This window comes from Chrysemys picta, chromosome 10 (assembly GCF_011386835.1).
Source record: "Chrysemys picta bellii isolate R12L10 chromosome 10, ASM1138683v2, whole genome shotgun sequence".
In the NCBI taxonomy this organism is placed as follows: Eukaryota; Metazoa; Chordata; order Testudines; family Emydidae; genus Chrysemys; species Chrysemys picta.
In genome coordinates this window covers 73,908,318-73,928,731 of record NC_088800.1, presented here as the reverse complement: position 1 = coordinate 73,928,731, position 20,414 = coordinate 73,908,318, and the positions used below count along the sequence as shown (strand labels likewise).

The 20,414-nt window shown below is 39.3% G+C and overlaps 1 protein-coding gene across 9 annotated transcripts in view; it reads right to left on the bottom strand.

The window, feature by feature from the left end:
- TRRAP (transformation/transcription domain associated protein) overlaps positions 1–20,414 on the bottom strand; it is a 153,997-nt gene that overhangs the window by 61,116 nt on the left and 72,467 nt on the right. For all 9 annotated transcript variants that reach the window (XM_008164651.4, XM_024102353.3, XM_042853179.2 and 6 more), the window contains 10 exons: positions 17,807–18,009; positions 15,454–15,575; positions 14,038–14,251; positions 12,286–12,465; positions 11,398–11,544; positions 9,946–10,065; positions 9,350–9,637; positions 8,679–8,816; positions 7,452–7,564; positions 6,849–6,984 (listed from right to left, as the gene is read on the bottom strand). In XM_008164651.4, the coding sequence (XP_008162873.1) occupies positions 6,849–6,984; positions 7,452–7,564; positions 8,679–8,816; positions 9,350–9,637; positions 9,946–10,065; positions 11,398–11,544; positions 12,286–12,465; positions 14,038–14,251; positions 15,454–15,575; positions 17,807–18,009 (1,661 nt within the window). The remainder of the gene's footprint in view (positions 1–6,848; positions 6,985–7,451; positions 7,565–8,678; positions 8,817–9,349; positions 9,638–9,945; positions 10,066–11,397; positions 11,545–12,285; positions 12,466–14,037; positions 14,252–15,453; positions 15,576–17,806; positions 18,010–20,414) is intronic.

Below are 20,414 nucleotides of genomic sequence, written 5' to 3'. Positions count from 1 at the left end.
GTATCAATTACTTTAAATCTTGCTTCAGTTTATCCGCAACTAGCTTTTAAGCCTGAGCTTGTAAAGAGGAACCGTCAGGTAGCAACCCTACACTTATAGAATGAAAATCATCATTTTTTTTTATTACATGATACACTGGATCATTAAACACAATGGCAATGTGAGCAAATGGAAATGAGTCTTGGGTCCTATATCAAGGGCCACTTGTTATTTTAATACCTCAACTTTAATAGGTAGATTATTAAAACGGTTTCACAAAGATTTAGGAAAACTGATATATAGCTGCCATCTTTTCTGATCGCTCCCTATGGATCAAGAGTTAAATTGCATAAACTAATACATTTAATATAAGCTGTTCAAAGTCAGATTCAGTAACATCAGCATAAAAGAGTATCAATAAAATGAAACCAGTAAGTCTATCAGCAGATAAGTAATTATTCTTTCACATCCAGCTATTTATGAATACATGTTTCCTGACACCATTACATGGATCTGTCTAAAGCCACAGAAGCTCAATTTATAGCTTCAGTATGTTCTCTTTAGTCCATTAGTAAATACCCCATTACTGAAAATATCTCATTCACACAACTCCAGCTAAAACATATCTGCAGTTGCTGGTGGTTGTCACTTCTACTTAAACTGAAAGCCATCAGAAGTAGAACCTGTCAGACATGATCAATTCACTCAGCTACAACTCAAGGCTTAAAATCTACTGTACAACATTTTCTTTACTTTTACAGCTGTAGAAAGCTTACCACAAAAATGTTCTTAAAAGTTCTGTGTAATTATTCAAGAACTTACGCATACTTGAATAGGACAGAATACATTATTGATTTAAAAATTGAAACAAAAAAACTAATATAAATTAAAATTATATATTGAAAACCTATAATTTGCTCTTTTTGGACAGATAACTGTTTAATCACTAAGTGACAAAACTGCTAGTTAAGCCAAATATTCAATTCTAGTCATCAGTAGTGTTATCAGAAATTTCAATTTCTAACAATGATACAGCCTGACCAGCTCAATTTTGGGTCCTATCAAAGGACAAACACAGTACTTCATTCATAAAGTAATCTTTACAATTTTCACGCTTAGCCCCTGAAGTAATACATACTTATTGCATCTCCCTCTTCTATGTCTGAGTGAGGAAAAAGAATTATAGAAGAATTAACAGATGTTCTACACTAAAAAAAAACCCTTGAGAAACTGTATTTTTCCCAAAAATTGATGTAGAATTCAGATACATTTTGTATATATTAAGAAACATATAATGCAGTGTATTTATCGTGCAAGAATAAACAAACAATCACCATGAAGGAGGGTTTTGGGATACAGGAAATTGCTCCTGCAAGTTACTGAAGTCAACTGGAGTTAAGGATATTCAGCAACTTGAAGAAACAGGCTCATTTTTTGCAACTATTTGGACATTTAGAGAAATAAAGTCACTAGGTGCATGAACTATTTGCAGATAGTAAATAGTTTCTGGTTAGTGTGTGCTGGTTTCAGAAACTGAACAGATTTTTCAAAATTAGTATTTATTTAAGTATTGCTGTAGTGGTGTTAGTCCCAAGATAACAGAGACAAGGCCAGTGAGGTAATATCTTTTATTGAACTAACTTCTGTTGGTGAGAGAGACAAGCTTTCGAGCTTACACACAGGTCTTGTCCAAGCTTGAAAGCTTGTCTCTCACTATCAGAAGTTAGTTCAATAAAAGATATTACATAAATAGAGACAAGCTAGGTGAGGTAAGTGAGGGACTAATTGCTTTTCTAAATCCATATATGGGATAAGAAGGTGCTGTGCAAGCTTCTATGGGGCTCTCCCAACGCCACTGAATCTTGAAATGCAGTAAGGTTTGCTATTCCGGTCCTGTCTTTTATGCAAAGAGAAACAATCAAGTCACATTATATTGTGACTGTGTGATGCAGACCAGCAAACTCCTTTCAATTCATGACTTAATGCACTAGCCTCTCACCTTGATGATCTCGGTTCAATATCTGGCTTAATGTCCCACACCAACAAAGTCCTAAGCGAAACAAATCTGCTTGGCATTAAAGAATTGTCTTTTTCTCAAAATGAAAAAGGCTTTCAACTTACTTTTATAAAATATATGAACAGTATTTCAAATTCAAAGTAAAAAGGATTCAATAATTATTACAGAAATGCATTTGTGCAAATATACCAGAAAAATGTACTTGTAGCCACATCAATTCTGTAATTCTTTCCAAGTGGTCTAAGTCTGTATATGCTGAAGTTTTTAAGTAACCTTACAAGGAACTACACCCATCTGTTGCATAACACAGATGGACTCTTAATAAAGGTGACATTTAGCATATACTAGGAGCCTTAGGGATGTAGCTTTAAAACCAGAGGTTGCCTAATAAGGGTGATTTCTTGTACATGCTTCAATGTACTTCACTTTTTATATTAGGACACAAAGAGTATTTAAAAATTCCTCAAAGTTTTCTCTCAAGTGAAAGTATCTACCTACTTTTGCACTATTTCTTCACAGAGGAGCAACTTTTAAAAAAAATAATGTCTAGCAGCCATTTAGCTGTATAAAAATCGGTCAAAATCTATATTGCCAACTTCTGAATGCCTTGAAAAAACAACACTTCTTTAAATATGTTTGCTATATACAACACGCCTCCTGCCTTTTGACTGCTCTACAACAGTCAAAACTTTACAAAATATTCATTAATCAAGCATATGGATCGCAAAGACCACAATCTCTTGAGTGGAACCTAGAAAAGGACTAGAGGAAGGTTAAGTGGTCTTCAAGTGCATGTTGTTCAGCAAAATGGATTATAACCAGAACACAATGAACTCTAATGAATCAGGAAGGTCAATAGCAGGCAGCTGCAAACCAAACATTTTACAAATTACTAAGTGAAAAATAAGACTACTGCACTCTCCTTACATACCCGGTTCCTTGTCTCCAAACAAAGAAACAGTATCTGTGCCACTTAATGAATTTAGAATATCTGAGGGGAGGAGGTAGTATATATGTACTGTAGGCTTCTAAAGGTCACATGTTTAAAATAAGCCTCACATTAAACTACAAGAGCTGATTCAAAACCTGTTATCTCCAATGCATTAAACACATTTTGAACCTACAATCTGAAGACTTGTTTGATTTAAAAATCTTGGCACATCAGACATTTTGAAGCTTATCTGCAGTGACATCTGAAAGGTATAAGATGAGCTCATTACAGTAGCTCATACCAGTAATACTAACTCGACGAAGTCATACCATGCTTTCTACCCCAGGTTACTATTACCAGAAGTTTGTCAATTGGTGATAATTACTTCCAGGACAAAAATTACAAGTCTCAGGATAGGGATGATTTAAATAATCTGAAAAAAATTGTTCAGGCATTCTGCTTCTTTCCCCACCCAACTATTACGCCCTTCCCACCTCAACTCCCTGCCTGGTCTCCTTGCTCAGCCAGTCCAGTTCACCCTTCCAAGCTCCTCATCCATTCTTTCTTTCCTCTCACCTCCCACTGGCTCCCCAGACCTCTCCTCAAAACTCAGTCTCTCCCCTGGCCCCTAGCTCCTTATCTGAGTCTCTTTGCTCAGACAGTCCAAGTTCTCCCCCAATATCCTAGCTCCTTGTCAGATCAGTTGCCGATACACCCATTCCCCACCACACTGGTTCGTAGTCACAGTCTTCTTGTCCAGCCAGTCCCAGGTCTTCCCCCTATCCCCACAGCTCCTCATTCAAATCTCATTATCCTCCCCAGCCAACTGGCTCCCACTCTCCCCCTGTGACATTTCCCCATCTTCCTCATCTACCCATGACTCAGAGTCCTGTCCTCCGTGCCCATCCAGTCCCAGTCTTACCAGACTCCTTGTGCTAATATATACTTCTTTGACACCCCCCCCCCACCCCCAGTCTGGCTTTTGTCCCCTCTGCATTTGAATCAGATGGCTTTCTCCTTCATGCTGTCTGGGTGCCAGCAGGGGGTTCACTGAGAGCACAGGATAGGCTCCCTGCTCTCAGTTACTGTGCCCAACCCCACTCCAGCCCAGAGTAGATGGGAGCAGCAATACTCAGACCTCACTGGTTCAGGAGCCAAATTAGTGATCAGCATTACCCAAAAAAGCCTTATATAAAAATAAATACATACATACATAATACTTAGTCATTTTGCTGTGAGATTTTTATTTTATTTTGTATTTAATTTAATTTTTTAATATATATAAAATAAAATTCTCACAGCAAAATGACTGGCCAATTATTATTATTTTATCAACTGCAATTAGTTAACAATATAGTAAACCCTTCCTGATTGGTTAATAATTAAATCACATACTCTTAATATGTGCTGCAAAGAGCTGCAGGAGACACATTAAAGAGCCACTCGCAACTTGCGAGCCTCAGTCTGAGTAACACTGCATTAGAGGGACAATCATCTTCATTCCTGTAGCCCTGGGCTGAAGTAGCTCAGTCACCATCAGGGGATGGCACATGTGCAGTCGGGCCAGTTCTAGGATCTGGGAGAGGTTCAGGCATACTCAGTGAGACTCTTCAGATATTTTAGCTGTAATGCACTAGCAATTCTCTACGAAGCACATGCAAACTGCAATATAACTTGGCCACATTTGGATGGATTTTTACAAGGATGGCAAAAGGCACATCCCTGACACAAAGGGCACTCCCTGTCAAATTTGAAGTCCCTGTTCCAAAGTATGGGGATAGTAGACCATTTCAAAGAAGATGTCTCAAACATTTAACACGGGCAAAACAATGTATTTTTTCCCCTAGCCCCGGTCTCAGAAACAGCTGAACCTTTTTAGGAGGAAATTAAAAATCACCCTGTGACAGACATCCAGCATGGAAAATTATACCCTAAATGGTTAAAGACTAGCAAAGTTATAAACAACTGAAAACAGGGTCTTATAATGGGAAGTGTCAGGCAACCTTAATAATAGGTGGTGCTAGCGGCCCTGCCTATAATATGGTTATTTAAAATGCAGTTTTAAAGTTTAGTGGATTTGCTGTAAAAAGCAATATTTGAGACTCATTCTGAAATAAAATTAAGTAGACTAAAAAAAAAGCCAAATAAAAGAAGAAACCCAACAGTTACTTCAGAGGTCTTTTATAATTTGACCAGAAAGTGGAAGAATATTAACACGGGAAGCAGTCCTCCTCCAATAGGTCACACTGTATAAATATCTCTTCCGAAAGCCATTGCAGAGAAATAAAATTTAAGAAAAATTAGAACATGTATTTGCCAAGCATATAATTGACATATTGCAATCACAGCATATAAACAGCCTGCAGCCTCAGTTTGCAATGCTTGTTTCACTAAAATAATATCTGCTGGCATTATCAACAGCCTGTGATGACAACAAGTACACTCCAAATCTCAGGCATTCAGTATTTAAACCTAGCAAATAAAATTTCATGTCTGTCTTACTCAGTTCTCTCTTTCAAAGACCTAGTACGAGTCTGCCAAACCTACCTACCAGCATATTAATGACAAATGGAGGCAGAGGGAGAGACATGTTACTTTTGTTGAAGTAGCTTGTGCATTAATAATAATTATTGCAGTTTTATTTGAAACAATGTGGTCTACACTACAATATATCAACGTTTTAGGTTTTCAGCATTATGCCCTGAGGTTGCTTTTGAATTCTACTGCTGCAAGTTTAACAGGGTGGATCTGGGTGGGGGAAAGAATACTGCAGTTCTGTGGCATACTCCCTATTTCCCCAAAAACCTTGCACCATAACTCCACAGGGCTGGAGCTCCACGGTTGTGGGAAGGAGGCAAGTCCAGGTAAAACTAGGGGATGCTTACTTTCCATGATCTCATTTTCCCCTCCACAATCTCATATTTTAGCAGAATGAAGACTGGCAATATAAAAACCTCAAGCCCTCCCTGGATATCCTAGAATTTAACTATGTCCCTGACAATCTTGGAATATCAGAACACATGGAAGTAAGCATCCCACTGCCTACAAAGGGTTGATTAAGGGAAACCAAAATTTATCCAGACAGTTTCCTGGTGTATGCAGGTTTTCCTATGTAGGTGTCAATCTGGGCCTTTGCACACCCTAACAGCCTTGCAAAACTATACATAGTAAATGGTTGTGGAAGCAGTAATGTTAATTATAAGACACTGAAGGAAAGGGCCTGGTGTTGTCATGCTCTATCACTTAAAATCAAAGCATCTAAACTTACATTAACACTGCAGACAGAGGGCTTTTCCATTTAAAAACTGGGACTTTAGTTACAATCTATCCATCCACAGAAGGTACAACAGTTTGATTTTCATATCACCATCCCACGTTTCCCGGAACAAACCGTAAAGGGATAGACAAAAATCTATTTCCCCCATCCCTATCTTACTCTTACCATCTTACATCACACAAACCCACAAGTTTTGATTTGATGTTTAGGGTCCCCCCCCCCGATATGTTTTTTATGCAGCACTGTAAATGCTTCTGCAAGCTTCCCAATAAATCACTACTGGCACCAGCATGTTCACCAATCAGCCACTTGGTGCTTTTTAATAATTTGACACCATGTCTCAACCTTCACCCACCCTGGTGATTGCTACCCTGTTATGAAATATCAATTCTGAATTATAAGGAAGCTTTGTATAGAGACAGAAAGACGAGGGGGAAATAAGAAGGAAAGACCCAAGTTAGCCTGTTGAAACAATATGCTCTGGTTGCCAAAATACCCAGCTGTACACTACATAGAAGAAAATCCCCAAAGAGGAGTTTACTGCTTCTGTGAAATGAGTTGTAATGCTGACTTTGAAGAAACACAATCAGCACAATGAACAATGAAACAAAAAGTTATCTCTGCAAATTCTCAAAAATATTCACCTGCACCAGTGCCTCCTTCATAGCAGTCCAGTTTGAGACTCTCCATGCACATTCAAGTACCAGATAGGGATTTATATGGCCCTTTGACTGGCCATACTCTGTCAAAGGTTCCCACTGGTTCAACTCTTTTGAGCAGCTATGAAAATGAAAACACGGTGTTAGCAGGAGTTATTTAAAAGTTACTTTAAGCATTTCATATCAGGAGAGCATCTGCATTCATGAATGTTTAAAAAATGCTTAGAAGGCATTGCAATGGTTGTAAATAGACTGCAGGATTGAAAATAAACAAAAACAATAATATAAAAGTGTATGAAGAGGGGGAACTGCACTTTCATGTGACCCAGATCCCAATATTAAATGGGAAAACAAATTCCATGTGAAATCTGTTTCCACAAACCGCAAATTATACTTTTGCAATGATTTATGTATAGCCGTTTCGAAGTCTGTTAAAGGAGTAGCAATATAATATTTTATTCCCCTAAGTTGCTCTGTTTCTTAAATGTGCTGGGCTTAGTTTATTTTAGTAATCAATGTTTTAAATTACTAGAATACTTTTATCTTGCTTTATAACAACATCGTTCTGCTCCAATTTTAAAATCTTACCGAATCCAATGGTCTTCCCAGAGTTGATACTCAGGGAAGATAGCAGGGGAGGCATTATTTCGTTCATGTTCCTTTTTGGCTTTTTCCATTGCTTTTTCGTATGTTTCTTGTGCCTTTAAAATAAAGAAAGAAAGCACTTCATTTTAGATTTATATCTGCTCTAAACATATATCTGATTGCATTTCATTAAGATTTTTTTTTGAAGACACATACATGATTTAAAAACTCTTTAAATACCTCTATTATCAGACCCTATAATAAATTAGGACGGTTAACTTATTTTCTTATTTACAATTTTATGCTTCTTAGTCAAATTAATGATGTACTGCAGGAAACTAGTTTTGGCTATATTCAAACATATCTTATCAATGTACCATGGAGTCTTAAATTAATATTTCATACAGAAGAAGTTTTATTTGAGACATTATCCTCAACTCAAATGAATTTTTCTTTTTGTTCTTATTAATAACAAAGTACACATTTTGTGGGCTTTTAGTATGCTTATACTGATAGTTAATCTATATAAAGCAAAGTTTAATAATGTGCACTGTGACAAAGTTCCTCCTCCATCATGTTGGATCCTGCGCTTATTGATGGATTTTCTTGCTTCAGAGATTCACCATATGGGTTGGGGAACAGCCCAGAGACCTTCCCCTCTGGAAGAACCGACAGTCCAGGTCAATTGGGAGGTTTGGGGGGAACCCGGGCCCGCCCTCTACTCCGGGTTCCAGCGCAAGGCCCTGTGGCCTGCAGCTGTCTATAGTGCCTCCTGTAACAGCTGCATGACAGCTACAACTCCCTGGGCTACTTCCCCATGGCCTCCTCCAAACACCTTCCTTATTCTCACCACAGGACCTTCCTCCTGGTGTCTGATAACGCTTGTGCTCCTCAGTCCTCCAGCAGCACACCCTCTCACTCTCAGCTCCTTGCGCCTCTTGCTCCCAGCTCCTCACACTCGCACCACAAACTGAAGTGACCTTTTTAAAGGTGCCCTGAATAGCCTGCCTTAATTGATTCTAGAAGCTTCTTAATTGGCCCCAGGTGTCCTAATTAGCCTGCCTGCCTTAACTGGTTCTAGCAGGTTCCTGATTACTCTAGTGCAGCCCCTGCTCTGGTCACTCAGGGAACAGAAAACTACTCATCCAGTGACCAGTATATTTGCCCTCTACCAGACTCCTGTACCCCACTGGTCTGGGTCTGTGACAGCATATATTGTGCAAATATTACCTGTTCAAAAAAGCCATGTTGTTCATAAGCAATAGCAGTTGCTGTCTCTGGAAATTTACAGCGTTTTTGCCATAGTCCAGCCCACATATCCTCCTCTTGTAACAGAGAGTAAAGCTCAGCTAGGGAATCCAGTATTTCCTAAAAAAACATAGCAAATAACCAAGCACATTCTTCTAAGGTCAAAATGTTGCTATAATTTTTTTTGTGATCAATTTTTTTATTAAGTAAATGCCTTACACATGAAAGCATGTTAGTTGGCGTATTTTAAAGTAAAGCATATGATAAAAACCACACAACATACGGTAAGAAAGACATAAAAGTAACAATTAAGTTCTAAATATGACATTTTTAAATTTTATGTCTAGACCTCCACTGTATGATCACTCTTTGAAAACCCAGGAAGTAAGTGGTCCATTATCACTGGATATATAAAAAATTAACAATGCACCATATTACAATTCAGCTTCTTTCAAAACTTGCTCATGTGTTGACCTGGTTTGTCTCCACTAGCATATTAGGTCTTTTTATGGTAATTATCATGATATCCACACACTTTAGCAGCCAGTGTGGACAGATACTTTCATGTTTAACTTTGTGTAACTGGTTATGGTCACCCTAGGTCGTCCCTGCCTTTAGTAGGCTATCATAATTTAATTAATGTTATTCCTTACCTGTTGAGGAGGGGTTATGCTTTCCTGCTCATAAAATTCGGTTGTCTGTTTAGGTTTAATCTGAAGACTCAATCCTTTTTCAAAGGCTTGATGTTCCAGCATCAATGTGGAACGGAACCACAGGTTGTGAGTTTTACCCAAGTACTTAAGCACACAGGGCCTGATGGGAATGGGAGGAACACACTGTGACATTGCTTCCACAAAACAGTTTAGTGCACTCGGCTGGCAGTCTCGCTGCACTTGGTGGCTACCACTGCATAAGAAAGGGCTTATTTCACCTGCAAGAGCCTGGAATTAAAACAACAGAAACAGTGATATCATTCAGACTATTCCAACACTTAGGTCATATTTAAAGTCTTACTAATACCATATAGATGAGGGAATTTTCATAGAGTAGTTAAAACATGAAAAGATTAATTCCCTTTGAAATCTGAAGGGGCCAATTTCTTTCAAAAGCAACCAGTATTAAGACATATAGCTGGAGGAAACACTAGAAATGGATTATTTTTAAAGTGAGGGAACAAGTAATTATGGCAGAAAATTACAATCTACTGAAACACCAGCTACTACCAAAAAGACACAAAAAGGATTCTCACATGCTGCTGTCTATCAGATAAGATTTTCCACAATCGGGAGAAAAGTTGGATCCAAGTTTTCTCTGCTAACGGTGTAGAGATATGACACAACTGAACAAAGGCACTTAATAACGCTCCAGTCTAGAAATAAAGAGAAACAATTAGGGATGTAAAGGGAAAAAAAAAAAAAAGACCTTTCAATCAATTTGCACCATGGAAGAATTACTGTATGATACAGTCCAGCAGCTAAGCTTCCCCAGGATGTGTGCAAGCAGTTACATTATTTGTTTTCCCAAGTGTTCCATAACTAATACAATTTTTCAAAATTTCCCTTAGGTGGAAAGAGAAAACTACTGTGAAATAAATGTTATCATATTTCCATGTTTATTAAGACAACAACTCATGACTATAATAGCTACAAATAAAAAAAGTAAGACGCTCTCAAGGAAGAGAAGGGAAAAGGTGACTAATGGGGTTGCTGACATTTGGTGGTAAGACAAAACAAGCAGGTTAATTGGCTAGATCTACTGATGTTTTCAGAGGATCACAAAATAGCGCTCATCTAACAATTAGCTTCTTATGAATTATTAAAAAACCATGCTGTTTATAATCTGTTACCACGCTTTACTAATTGATTTAATCCTGTCTTGTGTTTTCGGGGCAGCAGTTTTCTTATCTAAATGCAACAGATATTTAGTTCAATTCTAAATGCAATAGGTGTATCTGGCAAAACCTTAATTTATGTGTACTGAAGTTAGGATCCCAATCACCTGATTTCACCCACTCAAAGGCAGGGTTTTCCAGATGCTCTGTGTTTACCCACATTTGGCCCTTAAGACTTAGTACCAGCATGATAGTATATAATTTCCAGTGACAAAAGTAACTGGAAAAACAATTAGCTACTTTTCAAATTGTCAGTATAACTAAGCAGTTCTCACTGTATTCCTTAATGAAGACACTCACTCAGCTTGGTTAACCTCAGGATTTTGGAGGTTAATCGGGACCTTACTAGTGCTTGCAAAAGTTCAAGACTGTTGAGGTGGTGAGAGCAATCAGCACCACAAGTACCACAGGAGCAGCAGTGGCAGCCATGAAAGTGACATCAAATATATTAGCAATGCGCTAGGAACAGGTAAAACAGGCTGCAAAGATTACCCCTCTTGAATCTCTGAGCCCTATTGTTTTCAGAACTTGTGCAAAGTGAAGATGATGCTTTTTTTTTTTCCCCCAAATGGAGGAGAGAAATATGATGGAATAGGTGTAGGATGGAGTTAGATGCTGGGGGAGAGGACCAGGAGAAAGCCAAATGTAAAAGTCGGTAGGCTCTAGTTTTCAAAAGGCTTATGAAATATACAGTATTAGCATAAAATAAAATGAACAGTGGAACCAAAGAAACAAAAAAGAATTCGTGTGCGCCAGTTTTGAGATTTCAGCAAAGGTTTTCATGCTATGCGACCAATAACCTGTACCAACCTTCACTTCTCGAAGAGAGTCAAGAAACTTGTCATGTCTGTTGGTCAACATGTGTAGCTGGTTGCCTATGTCTTTCTCAGAAAGTTCTTTGGTTTTAGGTGTACTCGTCTGATCTCCTGGAGCCAATTCAATGTCAATCTCCACATCCTACACAAAAGTAAGGCCAATTAGAATGCTGATACTTTCAATAATTATCACCACTTCATTTCTGTACACATACAAAACAAATATGGTACTCATTATTTCAGCCCTTGTTACCTATTTTTGTAATTTTTTTTTAGGATTTGAAAATTTAATTCCCACTGTTAAGGGAGAAAGAAAGGGCCAAAGCAGTCACCTAGAATAGACGGAAGATTAAAAAAAGATGAATTAACACGGCTTCACAGAGCTAGTAAGTCAAATGGTAGTAAACCATTGTCTAAAATGTAATTACAATTACACCTCTATCCCGAAAGAACGCAACCCGATAGAACACGAATTCGGATATAATGCGGTAAAGCAGTGGGGAGCCCCGAGCCCCACTGCCAGAGCTCCGGCAGTGATTTAAAGGGACCGGGGCTCCCCACAGCAGCTGGAGCACTGGGCCCTTTAAATCACCCCCAGGGAAGCTGGTCCAGTCCAGCACGCCGTACCGGACCGAACCCGATATAACGCAGTCTCACCTATAAGGCGGCGAGATTTTTTTTGGCTCCTGAGGACCACGTTATATCGGGGTAGAGGTGTACATCTATTTAACTTCATTATTCGTTTACACCAGGTGTGCTGCTATAGTCACTGCACTTCACTTTACACACATGTATAGCAATTCCGACTAGCATTAAGATGTGTCCCATAAACTGTGCTTGGTGAGACATCATCATCTGCTGTAAAATAAAAATAAAATGTTACCTCTTCTTTGGATTCGCTGTTTTCTCTTTCTCGGGGCTCTTGTTTGACATGGGTTACCATAGCAAATGCTGCCCGATCGTGACTGTCTGCAAGGTTGATTACATTAGTGATAGATGGAAGCATGGCTCCCTGACAGCTTGTGCCAATTGTAGTATTTCTTTCACACACTGCCAACAGGAGCTAAGAAATTAAAAAACAAGGCAAAGATTTTGACCCATTGTGTGTGATGTATTTAAGAACACATGTCCTTGATTTATTTTGTATTGCACCTTTTTTCCTTGTCAGTAGAGGACTCAGTCCTTCTCAAATCAACAGTGAACGGGGGGGAAGAGGAGGGGGGGGGGGACACACACTATGTTTAACAGCTTGAATTTCCCTTTACAAATTGAGTTTGGATGTCAGGCTGGCCTGAATGAGTCAGAATTTTATCTACTTCTCATCAGAGCAATTATTTCTACCAACTGGTTCATGAGCAGTTGTTGTTGTGTTTGAGATATCCCCCACCCTCCCTGTGTTTCTGAAACAGGAACAAATTCAAACAAATCTTAAAAGAACAAAGATTTAGACTGAACAGACCAACAGGAAACGCAATTACATTCTCTGCTTATATGTTCAAGTACAAAAGGGTCAATAAGGAAATTAAGATAGCAACTGCCTAGCAGTTGGAGAAAACTGGATAGTGAGAGTCTGGGACATGGACATTTGGTCATTAATCTGCACCTCTACTGGCAGTATCAGAAGGGCCAAAGATTGAATGGGCATGGAGTATCTTATCTTTGCTAGATGTGACCCTTCTAGGTCAGAGCTGAGGTGCCACACATATTCAGAGAACAAAGTGGACTTCCATCTTCAGCTCATCATCTTCTGTCACTGATATGTGGTGGGTTATTGTGCCTTTGAGGTTGCCATTTGATTATAGCTAACAGGAAATGTATTGCCATACGTTAGGACAGTAAGATTAGAGACCCCATAAGGACACATAGGGAACAGGAGTTTTCTACATCTAAGCATCATATTTTTATGGAATTTTTTTTTATTTAGTGTCTCAATCTACATAATATATACAATTTTCCACTAAAATACATGGCTTACCTAAAAAGAGATGTAGGAGATTCCCGCTGTTCCTTGTCATCCTGAAAGCTGCTCTGATCTTTCTCATATGAAGTTAATAAAATGACTGCTTTGTGCTTGGATATTTTATACTCAGATTTTGATATACAGGTCATTTCAAAGAAATTGGTGATTTACTTATGTTTTGTTTTAGAGAAAAAGATCAGAAACCAGGTTTCACACCACAGCAATCCCCCTTTAAAATCTCTCTCAGCAACAGTTCTGACACTCCATTCTGATCTGTCTTTTAGGATTCAATCTGTCAAAAAGATTCCTCCTCCAGTCATTTTTTGCTTGTAAGTCATTTTTTGCTTAAAGAAATTCTGAGCACTGACTAGGCTTTTCTCAGATAAACTGAAGCCTTAAAGCTTTAAAATACAGCCACTGGAGTCACTGTCAACTGGATTCAAGCACATGGATGCAGAGATTTCCCAGGCATCAGCTTTTCAATATTTAAAAGCTTAGTACTTGTTTTAAAATGTTCTGAGCATCTAAAATGGTACCCTCGATATGGGGAGTTTTACAGGGCTATATCACTTTTCAAGATACACACAATACATCTACACATTCATAAGGGAAAAGAGGAGCAAATATCATTTCTAAAATTACATTCACGGTTCTCATAAAAAATGGTTTTCCTACCTCAATGCACTGCTTGATCCAAAAGTGGTTTCCCATAGCTTCCCAGTTTTGAGAACAAGTTACATAAAGTAGGCGTTCGTAGACACGACGCTTCATGGAATTGTCAAAGACCTCAAAAAATTTGGCTCGGATGAGCGGCTGAGCACAACGCAGCCCCGAAAGGAATGCAGGTTCAAGTTTAGCAGTGAGCTCGCTTCCAGAAAGATTCTCATCCCTAGGAAGAACACATAAGCAATTGATAATACACAGGCGTTTGAGAGTGTCACCTATTTATTTAGCCAGAGAATATTTTCTTTTGTTATACCAATTTCTGGAAGATGTTAATATCTAGAGTGAAGTGTGGCTTTGTCTACTACCAAAAAAAGCATAAGTTTCTGTGACATATCAAAAGTCCCTTGAGAACATCTCACATGGAGTCAAATCACAAGAACAAATACCACAATGGCCAAGAGACCCACCATGTCCAATGGAGGTCACTGTTTATCTCTCTGGATTAGCTCTGCAGCAAACCTTTCTACAAGCTTAATGCCATAGGGCTCAAATGAGTAATGCAACGTTTCAATGGTTTCTCTATGAGTCCATTGTCCAGATTGAGCAAAGTGGAATTTTGGGTGGTGGAATCACTCCTGCGCCACGAAGGTTATGCAAACTGCTTTTAGAACATCTTACACTCAAACTAGAAGTTCATGTGTATACAATGCTAATCACTGTAGACAATATTGTTAGCCAGGTGCCATATATGCAGGGGCCTAAGTGCACACTTCTATTGTGGACAAGGCAACCTCTGATTTGCACTGGTGGAGGTTATTTCTGCTTGAAATACCCAGGTAAGCTGCACTGACGCAAACTGAAGTTTGCCTTGTCTACAACTAAGGGTTTGCACAATTGCTGCTACTCTGCGAGCTGGCTCTGAATGGCTGAAAACAAGGCATATGTTTAAAGTACAAAATTCCTTAGTGGCCATTATAACTTACTAGAAGTGCACACCTATCTTGTGGTGAGGCAATTATTGTCCATGTTTTTCTATACAGGGCTAGAAGACTCAAGTGTGGCTATCTAAGTAACTAGAAAAATATTCATTACAATAAGCTTCCAGGAGAAAAGCTTCATACAAAGGGGAAAGGAGGGACACTGCAATAGCAGTCAATACTATCTCTACATCACGATTAACTATGAAGATGCCACAGCCCCCTTTTTTTTTTTTGCTTGGAGCAAGGGCTGTAAAAAGATTTTGTATCTGAAGATCTAATGTGAATATGTAAATATGTTCACTCCAGTCTCAGTGAAATGAACTGATTGTGCATTTTACAACAAATCTAGTATAGCCCTAAAAGATGGATGGCATGTTATAAAGGTCATGTATGGTACAAATTATGAACCAATAAGCTGCAATACTTGATTAATTGCTATAATTACCTATAGACATAGTTAACAAGGTCTAAGAACTGGGCATTTAATTCAAGGTCTTCTGGAAAACGCTTTTCAATGTAGGTCATCATTTTCACTAGCAAAATGGACTTCTCCCGGAGAGTAGGTGTCTGTTAAAAAGAGACATGATTAATTTTCTCAATTCATCTTGAAACACAAGGAGAAATGGCATGTTCAAAAGTACATTTCAGCCATCTTCTACACCATTTTTTTCACTCCTACGCTACTGAAAAATGGCTTGACACAAGGTCATGCTTTCTAAAAGTAAAAAACCCCCAAAACGCTAAAGTATTTATAGTTCTAGCATAGATACTACACTGGAAATATAAATTAATGCTATGGATAAATAAAGCTATGGATGCCTAAAATCATTAAAAGATTAAAAAGTTTAATTGTGTAATAGCTAATGCCACTATATAAATCCATGGTACACCCGCACCTTGAATACTGCATACAGTTCTGATCACCCCATCTCAAAAAGATATTAGAACTGGAAGTAGTACAGAAAAGGGCAACAAAAATTATTAGGGGTATGGAACAGCTCCCACATGAGGAGATATTAAAAAGATTGGGGCAGTTCATATTAAAAAAGAGATGACTAATGGGGGAAGTCTAGATCATTGATGGTGTAGAGAAAGTGAATAAGCGTATCTAACCCTTCATCTTACACAAGAACTAGGGGTCACCCAATGACATTAATAGGTAGCCGGTTTACATCAAACATAAGGAAGTACTTATTAACACACCACCCAGTCAACCTGTGGAAACTGGGTTTAAAAAAGAATTATATGTTCATGGAGGAAAGATCCATCAATGGCCATTAGCCAAGATGGTCAGGGATGCAACCGTATACACTAGGTATCCCTAAATCTCTGACTGCCAGAAGCTGCGACTGGATGACAGGGGATGGAACATTCAATAAATTGCCCTGTTCTGCTAATTTTTTCTGAAGCATCTGAGACCAGCCACTGTTGGACAACAGGATACCAGGCTATATGGACCACTGGTCTGACCTAGTATGGACATTCTTAGGACTATAAATACTGTGACCAGCCAGTGGTCCAGAAAGGTGTAAAACATTTTTTTTAGGTTACGCTCCCATTGAACCATACTAGAGAGACGAGGTGGGTGAGGCAATATCTTTTATTGGACCAACTTCTGTTGGTGGGAGAGACAAGCTTTTGAGCCACACAGAACTCTTCTTCAGGTCTGGGAAAAGAACTCCCAGCATCACAGCAACGTGCAATGTGGAAGAGACTGTTTAGCCTAAGTATAGGGCCACCCAAATACCCAGAGAGAACCTGCCTCAATACAGAAATAACGCACACAGCCCTAGTTGTCACCTACTACCCGACACTGGAACCCATATGGGATATCAAACAACTAGAACCCATACTCGATGGGGGACCCCATCCTGAAACAAATCTTTCCTAAACTCCCACTTCTGGCCTTCAAACAACACTGCAACCTCTCCAAGCTCATCACCAGAAGCAAGCTCCCTACACACCAGGGCACACCAACTCAAAGCAACATCAGACCCTGCCAGAACATCAGATACAAAACCTACAGACATATCTCTGCTACAATGATCAACACCCCCTACGACACTCTTTTCAAGAGCCTATCCATGCCTATCACAAAAAACTGAGGCAAGAACAATGCGGGAAAACCCCCTACACTTAAGACAATAGCAATTATGCCTTGTGAAGTACATAAGAATAAAAGGTTTTGGGTCACTGCATGAGAAAAGCCCCACAGTACCCACACAACAATAGGCATAAAAATATGTACTCATCACACCACAGAAAGAAGATTTTCAACGGTCTAAAATTTTCAGCCTGTAAACTTAAAAATTTGAATCAGGATCTTAGCTTGAACTCACAACATTTTGGACATTATTCACTGCCAAATTATTTCAGAAATAAGATGTAGGTAAGTACACTGCATGATGTTATGGAAAGTGATATAATTGGTAAGATATAGCTTCACCTACAAATATTCCATCATCTTACTTTAACTGAAGCAACTTTACATGGCCCTAGAATACTGGCTTTTGGACACTTGAACCTTTGGCTTTAAAAAAAACATACATAGTTTTCTTAGCAAAGCACTATTTCACATGAAAGGGAAAATGTAGCCCATAATGTGCTGAGCATTCTTAACTTTATTTCTTCCTTGGGAACCCAGAGTGTTCACAACTTATAGACGGCTCTTAAAAATATGCAGACTTAGGTCCTTACAGAACCCTTTGTCAAACACTGAACAGAAAATGCAAGTTACAGGTTTTCATTATTTTTTGATTGGAATAAAGATTTTCACCTGATTTAACTTTTCAATTTACCTGATTGGCTGCCATTGGAGAATTGTTTTTCACCCACTCTTCCACTATTTTTACCACTGCACGAAGAATTTTAGCATCAGTAGATTTTTCAATGAGAGATGTTAGAATAGCTTGGATAAAATTTTTCCTCATCTCCATGCTCATCACTGCAAGACGAGTTTTCACAAGATCCAAGCTCAGCATTACCAGTTCACTTGTACCTGCTATGGATAGAAGTGCATAAATTTTATTCATCGGTCATTTCATATGCCAGAAAAAATGGTTTCAGTGTGATCTGCACAGTAGAAGCTTCAAGTTCTAACTTTGCTAACAATCTGTGAAGCTGATAACAGCTAAATATCACCCCTTCTCTCAGGCAACAGATAGGCAAGCCAATGAACATGTTACGCAAGAAACATCTAATCACAGAAATGGAGGACTGGAAAGGCTCTCAAAAGGTAATCTAGTCCAGTCCCCTGAGTTGAGGTAGGACCAAGTAAACCTAGGGTTACCATCCGTCCATATTTCCCCGGACATGTGCGGCTTTTTTGTCTTTAAATAGCTGTCCGGAAAGAATTGTAATAAGGTAGAAAGGTCCGGGATTTCCCCCCATCCTTTCCATGCAGAGTGCGGCATGGCTGATAGGGTGGCTGGGCCCGATTGAGCCGCTCCCATTGGCCTCGAGCAGCCAGAGCCCCTCCCCCGCTCCCCCCTTCTCCTGCCTCAGCACTCTGTGGGGGAGGGGCTATGCACACGGCAGCGCGGCAGCCTGCTCTACGAGGCGTCAGTGGCTCGAGCGGCATGGTGGTAAGGGGAGTCCCGGGGGGCAGCCAGGGAGCAGGGAGAGGTTTCGATGAGTCGGGAGTTATGGGGGGGGGCTTTCAGGGGGCGGAAGTGTGGAGAGGGATCAGAGCAGTCAGGGGACAGGGGGGTTGGATGGGTCGGGGTTCTGTGGCGGGGCTGTCAGGGGGCAGGGGTGTGGAGAGGGATTGGGGCTGTCAGGGGACAGGCAGTGGTTGAATAGGCGTGGGAGTCCTGGGGATCTGGCAGGGTCGGGGGCGTGGATAGGAGTCAGAACAGTCAGGGGACAGGTAGGGAGTGGAGTCCTAGGGGGGCAGTTGGGGGGGGGGGGGGACAAGGACAAGGGAGGCTTAGCTAGGGGGTGGAGTCCCAGGGGTGGTTACGGGCAGGGGTCCCGGGAGGTGGCGATCAGGGGACAAGGAGTGGGGGGGGGGGTTGGATGTGTTGGGGGTTCAAGTAGGGGGGCAGGAAGTGGGAGGGAGTGGCTAGGGGGTGGGGTGGGGCGGGGCGAGTGTCCTCTTTTTTGAAAGTTCAAATATGGTAACCCTAAGTGAACCTAGACCATCGCTCACAGGTATTTGTCCAACCTGTTCTTTAAAAACCTCCAATGACAGGGTTTTCAGAACCTCCCTTGGAAGCCTGCTCCAGTACTTAACTATCCTTATAGGTAGAAAGATTTTCTTAATATGTAACCTAGACCTCCCTTGCTGCAGCTTTAATGGATTACTTTTTGTCCTACTTCCAGTGGACATGGAGAACAATTGATCACAGTCCTCTTTGTAACAGCTCTTAACATATTTGAAGACTCATCAGGCTCCCCCTCAGTTTAATTTTCTCCAGACTAAACATGTCTAGTTTTTTTAACCTTTCCTCATAGGTCAGGTTCTCGAAACCTTTTATCCTTTTGTTGATCTCCTCTGGACTCTCCCCAATTTGTCCACATCTTTCCAAAAGTGTGTCCAATTCTGGGTGCCACAGTACCCAGCTGAGCCCTCATCAGTGCCAAGGAGAGCAGGACAATTGCCTCCAGTGTCTTGCATACAATGCTCAAATTAACACACCCAGAATATTAGCTTTTTTTGCAACTTCATCACATTGTTGAATTATATTCAATTTGTGATCCTCTATAACTCCCAGATCCTTTTCAGCAGTACTACCACATACCCACATCCCAAGCAGGATGGGTAATTAATGATTTTTTTTAAATAATTACAAAAAAATGTAAAAAAAAAAGTGTTTTATTTTATTAAACTATAATATGTTTATTTTTTAAAAAAACCTTTTAAAATGAAAGCTAAATACAACACAAAATATGTTAAGGCCTAATTATAATTTTGTTGTAAATGTGAAACATGTTTTGATAAGAAAAGTTTATATATCCAAAACATTTCAGGTTTTGTTTAATAAAAAATTAATTAAACACAAAACTGCATATAACATTTAATTCCAGTTACCATCCTAATGCAGCATGATAAATCATGAACAAAAAAGTTAATTACCAAGTAAATAATATATCATTCACTGTTTTCTAACCTACTGAAAATGTACAATTAATAATCATCTGAAAATATTAAGCTATATAATTGTTTAAATAAATGTATATAGTTCGCTAGGTAGCAAAAAGATTACCAAATCTAGCATAAAGGTTCTATTTAGTTGTAAATCAACATGTTTTAATAGTTATATCAACCAATGAGAATTCTTCAGAAAGTAACTGAAATACAAGTGGAAAAGTTGATTAAATCAATTATTTAAATGGAGGCTTTCCATGTGGTGATTTAAATGGCCTTGATTTAAATCAATTCATCCTGCAATTAAAGGATAACAT